Source organism: Camelina sativa, chromosome 16 (genome assembly GCF_000633955.1).
Source record: "Camelina sativa cultivar DH55 chromosome 16, Cs, whole genome shotgun sequence".
Taxonomy (NCBI): domain Eukaryota; kingdom Viridiplantae; phylum Streptophyta; class Magnoliopsida; order Brassicales; family Brassicaceae; genus Camelina; species Camelina sativa.
Window position 1 is genome coordinate 12,598,603 of NC_025700.1, and position 12,598 is coordinate 12,611,200.

Below are 12,598 nucleotides of genomic sequence, written 5' to 3' on the forward strand. Positions count from 1 at the left end.
ATCCACCGGAGAAGGTGGGAGCTCATCAATGACGATGAAGGAAGAAGCTGCCGGAGTTGACGAGCTTTTGGTGGTTTTAGGTTACAAGGTTCGTTCTTCCGACATGGCTGACGTGGCGCACAAGCTTGAACAGTTAGAGATGGTTCTTGGTGGTGATGGTGTCTCGAATCTTTCTGATGAAACTGTTCATTACAACCCTTCTGATCTCTCCGGTTGGGTCGAAAGCATGCTCTCGGATCTTGACCCGACCCGGACTCAAGGGAAACCTGACTCGGAGTACGATCTGAGAGCTATCCCTGGGTCAGCAGTGTACCCACGTGAAGAGCACGTGAGCCGTCGGAGCAAGAGGACGAGAGTTGAATCGGAGATGAGCACCACGCGCTCTGTGGTGGTTATGGATTCTCAAGAAACTGGAGTGCGTTTGGTCCACGCGCTTTTAGCTTGCGCTGAAGCTGTCCAACAGAACAACCTGAAGTTAGCCGACGCGCTGGTGAAGCACGTGGGGTTACTCGCGACGTCTCAGGCTGGTGCGATGAGGAAGGTCGCGACTTACTTCGCTGAAGGGCTAGCGAGGAGGATTTACCGGATTTACCCTCGTGATGATGACGTTGCTTTGTCGGATACATTACAGATTCACTTCTACGAGTCTTGTCCGTATCTCAAGTTCGCTCACTTCACGGCGAATCAAGCGATACTTGAGGCTTTTGCTTCGGCTGACAAGGTTCATGTTATTGATTTAGGGCTTCATCATGGTTTACAATGGCCGGCTTTGATTCAAGCTCTTGCTGTTCGTCCTAATGGTCCACCGGATTTTCGGTTAACTGGTATCGGTTCTTCGTTAACCGAAATTCAAGAAGTTGGTTGGAAACTTGGTCAGCTTGCGAGTAATATTGGTGTCAATTTCGAGTTTAAGAGCATTGCTTTGAATAATTTGTCCCATCTTAAACCGGAAATGCTAGACATTAGACCCGGTTTAGAATATGTTGCGGTTAACTCGGTTTTTGAGCTCCATCGCCTCTTAGCTCAGCCCGGTTCGATTGATAAGTTTATATCCACGATTAGATCAATCCGACCGGATATCATGACTGTAGTCGAGCAAGAAGCAAACCACAATGGTACGGTTTTCGTCGACCGGTTCACGGAATCCTTACATTACTACTCAAGCCTATTTGACTCGCTCGAAGGCCCCCCGAGCCAAGACCGAGTAATGTCGGAGTTGTTCTTGGGACAACAGATACTAAACCTTGTGGCTTGTGAAGGTGAAGACCGGGTCGAAAGGCACGAAACACTAAACCAGTGGAGAAACCGGTTCGGTTCGGGAGGATTTAAACCGGTTAATATTGGTTCGAACGCATACAAGCAAGCGAGCATGTTGTTGGCATTTCATGCTGGAGCTGATGGTTACAATGTGGAGGAGAATGAAGGTTGTTTGTTGCTTGGATGGCAAACTCGACCGCTTATTGCAACATCTGCGTGGCGGATCAATCGTGTGGAATGAATAAATAATGGGAATGTGGACATTGTGCTATATACTTTATTGCATTGCTGATTAAAAAAAAAAAAAAGTCCCACGTTTCCCAAATTTTTATGAATACTAAAATTTTGTTCAAGAGATTTTGACCTCGCACAAAGTCTATTTGAGGTCAGGCCAGTAAGATTTGATCATAACAGTTGTTTTCATTCGAAAGGTCAAAAAGAGTTTTTTATTTCTTTTTTTTATTGATTTATTTGTTTGACTAATATATATATATATATATGTTTAAATTTAGTAATTTTTGTATCATAAATAAAAATATGAGTAATAAAAATAATCTAAAAAAATGTATATGAGAAGCTAAAAGAGAGAGAGTTTTATGTTTATTATCGAGAAGAAGTGTATTCTACAATTGAAGCAATATGTTCATATTTATAGTGTAAAAACATAAACAATTACTATTGTAACAGTTAAGACAATGGACTCCGGAATAACTTGTATACGCAAATGTTTTGTTGGCTTTTGTAACACTCCCCTTTGGAGTTCATTGTAGTTTGTGTCTTTCCAATAGTGTCTTTCTAATAGATCTTGTTGCCTCGTTAAAAATCTTCTATTAAACTCTTTTAGAAAAATCATATTAAGGTAAAAAGAGTACAATCATATTTACTCCCCCTTAAATGACTAAAGTATAATACTCTAGAGCTCTCGTTGATATTCCAATATTATGGACATCTTTTCTGAATATTGAACTAGGCAATGATTTTGTAAAAAGATCTGCTGCACTGTGAGATGACCTAACATATCTTACTTCAATTACCTTATTCTTCTCAAGCTATTGGGTATATAAGAAGAACTTTGGAGGGTTGTGTTTAATCTATCGCTTTTGATATAGCCTTCTTTCGTATGAGCGCCAAGATATGGCGGTGTCCCCAATAGTAAAAACATATCCAGTTTGTGATTGAGCTTTGTGTGGATATGATAAATATCCTACATCTGCAAAACCCACCATTTGACCTTTTAAGTCTTTAGGATAAAATAATCCTAAATCAATAGTCTCCTGAAGGTAACGGAAGACATGTTTTATCCCATTCCAATGTCTTTGTGTAGGGGATGAGCTGAACCTTGCCAAAAGTTAACTGCAAATGATATATCAGGCCGAGTGCGATTTGCAAGGTACATTGGTGCTTCAATTGCACTTAGATACGGTACTTCAGGACCAAGATCTCCTCATTTTCTTCATGTGGTCGAAAGGGATCATTTTCAACATTAAGTGATCTAACAACCATTGGTGTACTGAGAGGATTTGCTTTATCCATATGAAAGCGTTTTAAAACTCTTTTAGCGTATGTTGATTGGTGTACAAATATTCCCTTGTGAGAATGTTCAATCTGTAAACCAAGACAAAACTTTGTTTGTCCGAGATCTTTCATCTCAAACTCTCATTTTAAATAGTTTGTTGCTTTCTGTATTTCCTCTTGAGTTCCAATAATATNATTTCCTCTTGAGTTCCAATGATATTTAGATCATCAACATAGACCGCTATAATTACAAATCGGGATATCGTTTTCTTGATGAAAACACAAGGGCATAGAGGATTATTCACATATCCTTCTTTAGTTAAGTACTCACTAAGACGATTATACCACATACGCCCAGATTGCTTTAAACCATATAATGATCTTTGTAATTTTATTGCGCATAATTCTTTGAGTTTAGTAGCTAATGCTTTAGGCATATTAAATCCATCAGGAATTTTCATATAGATATCACTATCTAATGGTCCATATAAATATGCCGTTACAACATCCATGAGACGCATCTCTAGATTTTTATCAGCTGCTAGACTCATTAAAAATATAAACGTGATAGCATTCATAACGGGATTATATGTTTTCTCATAATCAAATCCTGGTCTTTGAGAAAAACCTTGGGCTACAATACGAGCTTTGTACCTTGTTATCTCATTTTCTTCATTACGTTTGCGGACGAAAACCCATTTATAACCAACAGGTTTTAAACCCTTAGGTGTGGCCACAATTGGTCCGAATACATTTTTTTTCTTAAGAGAATCAAGTTCGACTTGTATTGCATATTGTCATTGTATCTAGTCATGTCTCTTTTGACATTCATATACTGACCTTGGTTCTGGATCTTCAATTTCTTCATTTATTTCCTTTGAAACAAAATAGGAAAAAACATCATCCATTTTATTTTGATTCTATATCTTTCCACTATGGATATAGTTGATATAAATCTCATGATTTTCTTCATTTTCATGTTGCTCTATATTGGTGGAAGAGTCATGATTTTTCTATAATATTTTTTTTGTCATTTTGGGAGTCTCATGTTTTTCGACTTCCTTTCTTTTCCTAGTATTTTTATCCTTCGCACCAACTGGTCTACTGCGCATTAAGTGTATTCTAGACTCATGTGCTTCATCAATTTTTCCATGTTCTTGTGAGATTTCAATTCTAGCAGGAGCATTTGCTGCTGGTATATGTGATTTAGTTACCGTTTTGATATCTAAAAATGCATCAGGAAGTTGATTGGCTATACTCTGTAAATGCATAATTTGCCAAACTTCTAGTTCTGACTGCTTTGTGGGAGGATCAAGGTGTAATAGTGATGGTACACACCATTTGATATCTTTTTCCATCTTTTTATTTTCTCCCCCTGGAATCGGAAATTCTTTTCATCAAAGTGACAATCAGCATAACGTGAAATAAATACGTCACCAGTTTGAGGTTCTAGGTATCGTATAATTGATGGGGAGTCACAACCAACATTTATTCCCAACCTTCTCTGTGGTCCCATTTTTGTATGTTGTGGAGGTGCAATCGGTACATATACCGCACAACCAAATATTTTTAAATGAGAAATATTTGGTTCTTGACCAAATGCTAACTGTAATGGGGAATAATTCTGATATGCACTTGGTCTTATGCATATAAGTGATTCTGCCTGCAAAATAGCATGTCCCCATACTGAGGTTGGTAGTTTTGATCTCATGATCAATGGTCTTGCAATTAATTGCAGACGTTTAATTAAAGATTCCGCGAAGCCATTTTGTGTATGCACATGGGCTACATGGTGTTTAAGAATGTTACATGTGTGTAGTCTCCGACGTAGATTGGAAACAATAAGAGAACATGAAATTGGAAAGTCTCCGGCGTATCTGTGATTTGTTCAGAAGTTTTGAGTCCGTATAGTATATAGTAGTAACAAGGAAAAGTAACTAAACTACTATTAGTGGAGTTATTGGTTTGAGATTTGAAAAGAGTTTTAGAGACTTTATATGTTATGTAAGAATCTGTTGTTATTAGATCAAGATTTTATTAAAATCTATAAAATTTATGTGATTTGTAAGAAGTCATTTAAATTCTTAACAAATCTGGGTTATTGGATTCATACTTTTATAAAGTCATTAAAAGTTTTGTGTTATTCAATTAAAACAAAAGAATCTAAGATTGTTAATGAATTCAATTATTACAGCCCTGGGACAAAAAACCGAACCGAAGCAACCGAACCGAACCGAAATTTTGGGTATTCGGTTCGGTTTCGGTTATTAGGGCTAAACCGATCGGCAAGCTTCTAAAACTAAAATCGGTTCTCGGTTATTTCGGTTCGGTTCCACTTAACCGATCGGTTAACCGAACTTAATTAAACCTAGTAATAGACAATAGTCTTCACTTCACTTCTTCAAGCTTCTCTCCGCCTCTTTTCTTTTTAGTTTTTACGCGACACAAACGGCTAGTGATTCTACTTCCTGTCTGCTTCAATTTAATTTCGTCTCTGCATTCTCAGGCTCTTAGCTTAGTCTCTGCATAACTTCTGTTTGGTGAGATTCATTTATTTGATTTTTCATCTTTTTTTTTCTCTACTTCATTACAGATTACAGTTTTGACTTTGATCTTCTTTAGTTCTCTAATTCTCTTAATCAAACGTCATAGAGTATTAGAAATTTAGAATATTAGTTGTTGTTGTCTTGTTGTTATATTATATTAGTTGGATTGTTTTATTCTATTATTGGTTGAGGTTTAGGGATTTTGATTTATGAGTAAGATAAAACTATGAATCTTTATTGGTGATGATTTATGTGTGAATTAAACAACAGCAACTGGAGCCATTTGCGTAAGATAAAGATATATAATTATGTATGAAGTTTGAACAAAAACAGCAATTGGAATCAGCTTTTAGTACCAGCGGTCGTATTTTGGATCCTTTTTGAAGTTGTTTGACACCTTATATGACAGAAGCTTTGGTATGCACACAACAATGGTTGAGGAATTCTATTGCAGAGGAAAAACTTGCTAACTTGGCTGAAATGTTTGAAGAGCTTAATTTCCATGAATCACTTGGTACCACGACTGAAACCATTGAAGAGTAGGTCATTAGACCAGTACCATCATGAGGTTTGCCATATGCTTTGTTTCAGCTTCTCTACTTGTTTATGCTTCGTCTATAATCTTTGTTTTGACTTATATATTGTTATGTTTTGGTAGCTAGTCTGATTAGTGTTGTTCTTGTCTAATTAGTGTCTTGTTTTTGTTCTGACTTATATATTGTTTTTTTTCTCTTTTACTTGTTGTATATTCAAGATCAAGAGTCAAGACCCCTTTCAAAGGAGCGTGTTGATCTGTCTCAAAGAACCACAAGTGGTACAAAGGATGTTTTCAGTTTGTGTTATGTGTGATTTATTATGTTATGTCTCTCTTTGATGTTTGTTTTCAGTTTGTGTTATCTATGTATGACTTAAGACTCATGTTATGTCTACGCTCAGTACTATATGTTTTCAGTTTTTGTAATGTATGAAACTATGACTTATGATTACGTTATGTCCGATCAATTAATTAGGTGAGCATTGCAATATCATTACAACTTATACTTTACAACACTACACATTATAGATTATAGATTATCATCATTTATATATCTCTTAAATTGATTTTTATCATAATATCGATAAAAATCAATTTAAAAATGGATAAAAAGCAATTAGAAAGGCAAAACCGAAATAACCAAACTTATCCAAATTAAATCTGAATTAACCGAATTAACCGAACAAAATCGATTTTATCCGATTTTTTTTTGATAATTTCGGTTTATTTCGGTGAAAAAAAAAAAACCGAATTTGTCTACAACCGAACCGAACCGAACCGATTTTGAGTTTCGGTTATTGCGGTAACAAATTCAAAATCTAAAAAAAACCGAAAAACCGAACCGAAAAAACCGAAGTCCCAGGGCTAAATTATTATGTTATTGGTTCATGATTTTGTACACTTTTTTCACAAAATAAAATCATGTAAAGTATCACAAAAATACAGGGATTGATTGGAGCATTTTACTAGATTTTAGAAAACTAATCAATAAAACTATAGAATACTATTCAATATTTTTTAAAAAGCTTTCACTTATTCGTTTTTGATGATTTTGTTGAAGTTTTCAAAATTCTTTATAAATTATAATTCGAATCTAGAGATTTTTAAGAAAAGTTATAAAAGGTTAATATTCCTTATTTAAAATGTTGATAATAGCCGTCGATCAAATTGTGAAATCTCTAACGCAACAACTCCGATGGCGATTCCTCGACTGAACGACAAAACCAAACCGCCGAAACCACCACACAACTCGGCATTCCTTCTTCTTCGGCCACTGATATTTTTTTCCCTTGTTGACGCAACTGATCGTTTCCCAGCCAGGTTATAAGTTTGTACCAAAATAAGGACGAATAACTCATCTTGCATTACTTGAAACCCTTCTCGCAAGGCAACAAATACTCATTGCTCAAAGTCCCTATTCATCACATCAAAATCTACGAGTCTTTGGTGGGGTGTCAAAATGGTTACAAATTTATGGATCAACCCAAACCAAACCAATCCAAAAACTTATTGAGTTGATAATTTGAGTTTTAATGGGTTCACGGATCAAAATGGTTTATGGGTTTAATGGATTGGGTTGAAATGGATTATGATAAAATGGTTTATGAATTGACCAAAACCAAACCAAACATAGTTGGATTGGTTTTAAAAACCAGATTAAACTAATTTTTCTTTTAATTAAATGAGTAAACCGAATTGAACCAACCAAAATGAACAAAACCAAACGAAGCTCTCTCGCTCCCACTTCTTCTTCTTCGACTCAACTTCTATCTTCTTCTACTTAATCGAGTCAAGAAGAAGATAAGCCCAAATTCGAATTTTGGAATCTACGGTTCAGAGAGAGAGAGAGAAAGAGAGAAAGAGAGAAAATTTTGGAATTTTGAAGTTAATTAAGAAGAGGAAGAAGCTTCCTTTGTTCTTTCAATATAGTGTTTAAGAGATTGATTTTCTTGGTTTGATAATAAATGGGTCAACTCATTTAACCAATCAATCCATTAATCTAAATGAGTTGTGGGTTGATCCAAACCAGTTGGTAAATGAGTTGGACTGACTCATTATTCGTTTAACACAAAATCTAAATGGTCATGGGTTGGTTTGGTTTGGTTTATCCAACTTGACACTCCTAGTCTTTGGTTAAAGCAACGTGATACTATCACATCTACTTTAAGTATTGTTGCCAAGAAGACTAAAGCCTCAACAAGGGAGATAGTTCAAGGGATTTTGGCTTGCATGACCACTGCCAAGTTTGTTTTTGTTAACAAATATAAACTTCCGTCTTAATGACACTTGAACCATTCCTCGAGGTGGTTAAGTTCAACGTTGAAAAAAATACTTGTAATCCATCAACATTGAAATTATGTTTTAAACAAAAGTTTTTTTTATAGAATTCAGATGCATAACAATTATTTAAATATCCGAATATGCTTAAACTATGCAAAGTTTCAGTAAAAAAATAAAGAATAGTCTCTATGGATAAGGGCAATTGTATAAAATGGGTTTAGAAAGCAAAATCCTCCTATATACTCATAGCGCCAGAGACATTAATCCACTCAAGCTGCAACTGGACCTCCCCTCGCTCAACGTTCTGTAGCCTAAGAAACATATTTTGGACAATCTTTCCTTTGTGCCACACAATCTTGCTCTCTTCTGACAAGCAGTTTTGTCTGCTTGCCTGAATCTTCATTATTACAGTCCCCTCCGGTAGTCCTCCCAGCTCGTTTTGGATTCTGATGGCTTCAAGAAACGGATCAATGTGGAAAACCGCATCTCCCATCGTATCATCCCTTGAGAACCAGTCCCTATCGTACACCATCTATACTATCACAACAAAAACACATACACGCACTTGATATCAAGCATTCAACTGAGAAAAAAGAGAGTTGTTGTCATATAGGAATCACTTACGATATTGATAGGAAGAGTTGGATCAGTAATAGAAAGTGTTAAGCCTTCATTCCATTCTGGATTTAAATTCTTTTTCATCACACGTGTTCGTAGCTTCTGCGTCGACAAAGAAGAGGAGACAAAACATAATCCCAAATAAGGTTATATATATAGATACGATATACACATAAACAAATCAAAAACTTGTATACCATAACTACTATTTTAATTTGATATGTCAAATCCTTGGAAATTCTCATTAGCCTTCTTAAACTACATTTGACATGTAAATGATCTCGAAACCGTGTTTTAAAATTTGACAAACCGAATTAGAATACATACGCATCACACCAATACTTAAAATTTCAAAGTATGTTTTTGTTTCATAATTTTAACATATAAAATAAGTGAGGCTGTGGTGATAACAATATTAAAACAAATATCGTAAAATTCAATTAAATATATGGAAAAAAGTATTAATACTTTCTTCATTCCGTAATGAACAAAGATCCATTAGTTCGAAAACCTTGAAGATGATGGCTAAATTGGAAGAGATCAAATGAAAAATTAGGTTACCTGTTTACCCATACGGACAATGACGTAAGGATCACTACTATGAGAATCTCTAATGGCGAGATTCACACCTCTAATCACATGAAGTCTTAGAAGGCCTAGGAGATTCTCCATGTCTTCTCTTTTCTTAGATCGAAGAAAACTTTTGGCCTTTTCTCTTCAAATGTAAAATTTTCTTTGATAGGTCACCTCTGAAGTCAAATTTTGTGGATGGCAAATTTTGTGGGTGAAGTCACCTCTGAAGTGGTTCGCCTATTATAAGGACCTCAAAAAAATCAGTCAAAAACCAAAGAGAAAAAGTCTCGTGTTTCTTTCCGAAAGGACTCGTGTCGTGTTTAAGAAAATGTTAAAAATTAAGGTCCACAAATGTCCATTTCTGGATATATTTGTTTCCTTGAATGGTCCGAAACAAGATCCTATAAAACTTCTAATTTGCCAAAGTCAATACCATAGAAAAACGTTCCATGTTTTTTCCCTACATTGACTTCTCAGTTCCTTGTAGCTTTTTAGTATATAACGCGGGTTCCAGGCGTCATTAGTTCATAATCATAATGATGGGATATATTATCGGAAAAGTGTATTAAGCCAATACCACTAGAAAAGTAATGTATAGTATTAAATAGTATGATCTGGTAATATTTCACGTGATTTTAGTTTAGTTTTGATGAGATTTTAAATGATTTTGATAAATTTAGAGAAATTAATACGGTTTATTTTAAAATTCTTTCAAATCCCACCTAAAATCATGAGATTTGGATTTTTGTATTTTTAACTCTTCCAGAATCCTAAAAATTTATTAAAATTCAAATCCACAAACTGTTTTAACTAACAGTGGATTTTAAAGTAGATTTTTCAATCATTAATTCAATAATAGTGAATTTCAGGAGACTTTTAAATCTATAATTGAATAACATATGATTTGAAAATTTTACACAAATCACTTAAAATGTTAAGTTGAATACATCCCTTTAATTTATCATCAACTTAAAATATATCTTTCATTCAAAAATTTACAATGTATTGTGTTAAACAAAGATCTTTAAATATTTTTTAGTTTAAAAATTGCATGTTTTCCGATATAATTAAAGGGAAGGTTGATGACCACAAGTAAAATAAATTAAAGTGTAATTTTCACAAAAAACATAAAAATAATTTTTATTTTCAAATTTAGCACATTTTCTATAAAATATCAATAATTGTAACATCCGCGAACCAAAATCCCGGTTTGGGGATGTGCATCGGTCGATGCATGTTCAGTTTATGCGTTTTGAGTTAAGTTAAACGCTGCGTTTTGGGAAAAGAGGAAAGGAAAACCCTTAAATCGATTCTTTTGTCTCATTAGTCGACTTTGGTCGCTTTTGAGAGAAACAAAAGAGAGAAAGAGTGTTCTTGGTGTTCTTGGTGAGTTTTGGGAGATTGGAGGCGTTTTTGTAGAGATCTATAGCGGAGATCATTGTAGGAACTTCCTAGGAGCGTGTTCTTGCTTGTTGTGGTTCAGAATCTTCTGTGCCAAAGGTAAGTGCATGACCATGGCTTATCTAAGCTGGAGATTCTCTGATCTGTTTGATTATGGGTTGTTTGGTTTGTTAGAACGTTGGTTGGGTTCGTGTGAGGCTTTCTTGTGGCTTGGGATCGAGTCTTGCGGTTGCAGGAACAAAGATCCAGCGAGAAGCTTCAGGGAAAACAATGCTCGGCATGTGCATCGGTCGATGCACTTTGTGCGTCGGTCGATGCAAATGCGAGGACGGCGTGGTTTGACCTAAGAGCATCGGTCAATGCCATGTGAAGGCGTCGGTCGGTGCAATTAGGATTTTCGCGTGATGTTGAGCATGCGTTGGTCGATGCATATCATGCGTAGGTCGATGCAGTCCCCAGGTGGTGTCGGTCGATGCAAGCCTTGTGTCGGTCGATGCAGAGTCTGGTTTGTTTGAGGATTGTTGTTTGATGGTTAGAGTATCTCTATTGCTTGTGTGTATAGCCTAGTAGATGGGAGGATTGCCTTACTGAGTGTTTATAAACTACTCATGCATTGCAATTTTTGTTTGTGATGCAGGTAAAGGCAAAGTGTGATCGTGGAATCAAAGCAATGAAGAGGAGGATGTGCTAGGGACTCGATTTTTTGTTGTCTGGCACTGCTAGGTTGCTAGAGTTGAGTCATTAGAACGTTGTTAGGATTGCTGGTTCTATGTTTCCTATTGTTTGGTTATTCGAATTGTTACACTTTGATTAGTGGTTAATTAATTATTGGATATTTATTGGATTTTTGTTATGGTTTATATTATCCGCTGTTGTGTGTTTTAGATAGGTGGCTAGTGGGTATGGGACCACTAGCTGTAGAGTTATTATTATTATTATTATTATTATTATTATTATTATTATTATTATTATTATTATTATTATTATTATTATTATTATTATTATTATTATTATTATTATTATTATTATTATTATTATTATTATTATTATTATTATTATTATTATTATTATTATTATTATTATTATTATTATTATTATTATTATTATTATTATTATTATTATTATTATTATTATTATTTATTATTTAAAAAAACGGGTCGTGGTCTTTTCAGTTTGGTATTAGAGCCTTTACGGTTCTAGGTTTGGGTTCACTAGGTTTCTGTTGTGATGTTGGGATTGCATGTCTTGATTGATTATGTGAGTTAGTCAATTGTGTGTGGCATGGAGTCATAGAACATCTTCTTCGAGCCTACAGTGTGAGTTTATGTTTCTGTGTTATGATAATTATGTGCTTAGCCTTCTGTTCATGGTAGTGCAGATGGTTAGAGAGGATACTGTTGCTGGTCGTGGTCGTGGTCGTGAACGCGGACGTGATCGTGGTAGGGGCAGAGTCCCAGCGGTTAGTGAGGCTGCGGACCAGAGTATGACAGCAGAGGGTGTTGGCGAGTCGCAGGGTGTCTAAGGGGATTCCATAAGTGTGGCCGGAGGGGGCGATGTTGATGCTCCAGTAGCCGGTGATGTTAGGGCCCCATGTGTGCGAGTCCCAGTGGGTGGAGTCCCGGGTGTCGACCATGCGGATTTGCTGGTACAGTTGATAGCGCGGTTGCCGCCAGTGGCACTGGTNTTATTATTATTATTATTATTATTATTATTATTATTATTATTATTATTATTATTATTATTATTATTATTATTATTATTATTATTATTATTATTATTATTATTATTATTATTATTATTATTATTATTATTATTATTATTATTATTATTATTATTATTATTATTATTATTATTATTATTATTATTATTATTA

At 35.1% G+C, this 12,598-nt stretch overlaps 2 protein-coding genes and 1 long non-coding RNA gene across 4 annotated transcripts in view; 2 read left to right on the top strand and 1 right to left on the bottom strand.

Annotated features, from left to right (window-relative positions):
• LOC104750416 (DELLA protein RGL1) overlaps window positions 1-1,706 on the top strand; it is a 2,414-nt gene extending 708 nt beyond the window's left edge. The window contains exon 2 of the mRNA XM_010472209.2: window positions 15-1,706. Within this exon, the coding sequence (XP_010470511.1) occupies window positions 15-1,498 (1,484 nt within the window). The 3' untranslated portion in view covers window positions 1,499-1,706. The remainder of the gene's footprint in view (window positions 1-14) is intronic.
• LOC104750417 lies at window positions 5,185-6,279 on the top strand. 2 transcript variants are annotated; one of them, XR_761617.2, is made up of 3 exons: window positions 5,185-5,312; window positions 5,728-5,886; window positions 6,073-6,279. It is a non-coding gene; the product is annotated as an uncharacterized LOC104750417 (long non-coding RNA). The 2 variants fall into 2 exon arrangements; XR_761616.2 differs by lacking the exon at window positions 5,185-5,312 and having other exon boundaries at window positions 5,414-5,886.
• On the bottom strand, window positions 8,274-9,511 carry LOC104750418 (protein C2-DOMAIN ABA-RELATED 2-like). The gene is made up of 3 exons (XM_010472210.2): window positions 9,313-9,511; window positions 8,758-8,853; window positions 8,274-8,665 (listed from the first exon to the last, which is right to left on the bottom strand). The coding sequence occupies exons 1-3, from the start codon at window positions 9,421-9,423 to the stop codon at window positions 8,369-8,371; spliced, it is 504 nt and encodes a 167-aa protein (XP_010470512.1). The 5' UTR covers window positions 9,424-9,511; the 3' UTR covers window positions 8,274-8,368.

Bases quoted from the DNA above. Each gene is read 5' to 3' on its own strand.
- LOC104750418 (XM_010472210.2), bottom strand. From the start codon at position 9,423: ATGGAGAATCTCCTAGGCCTTCTAAGACTTCATGTGATTAGAGGTGTG. The intron at 8,854-9,312 runs GTAACCTAATTT...TTGTCGACGCAG, and splicing joins TTGTCCGTATGGGTAAACAG to AAGCTACGAACACGTGTGAT. The intron at 8,666-8,757 runs GTAAGTGATTCC...GTGATAGTATAG, and splicing joins CAACTCTTCCTATCAATATC to ATGGTGTACGATAGGGACTG.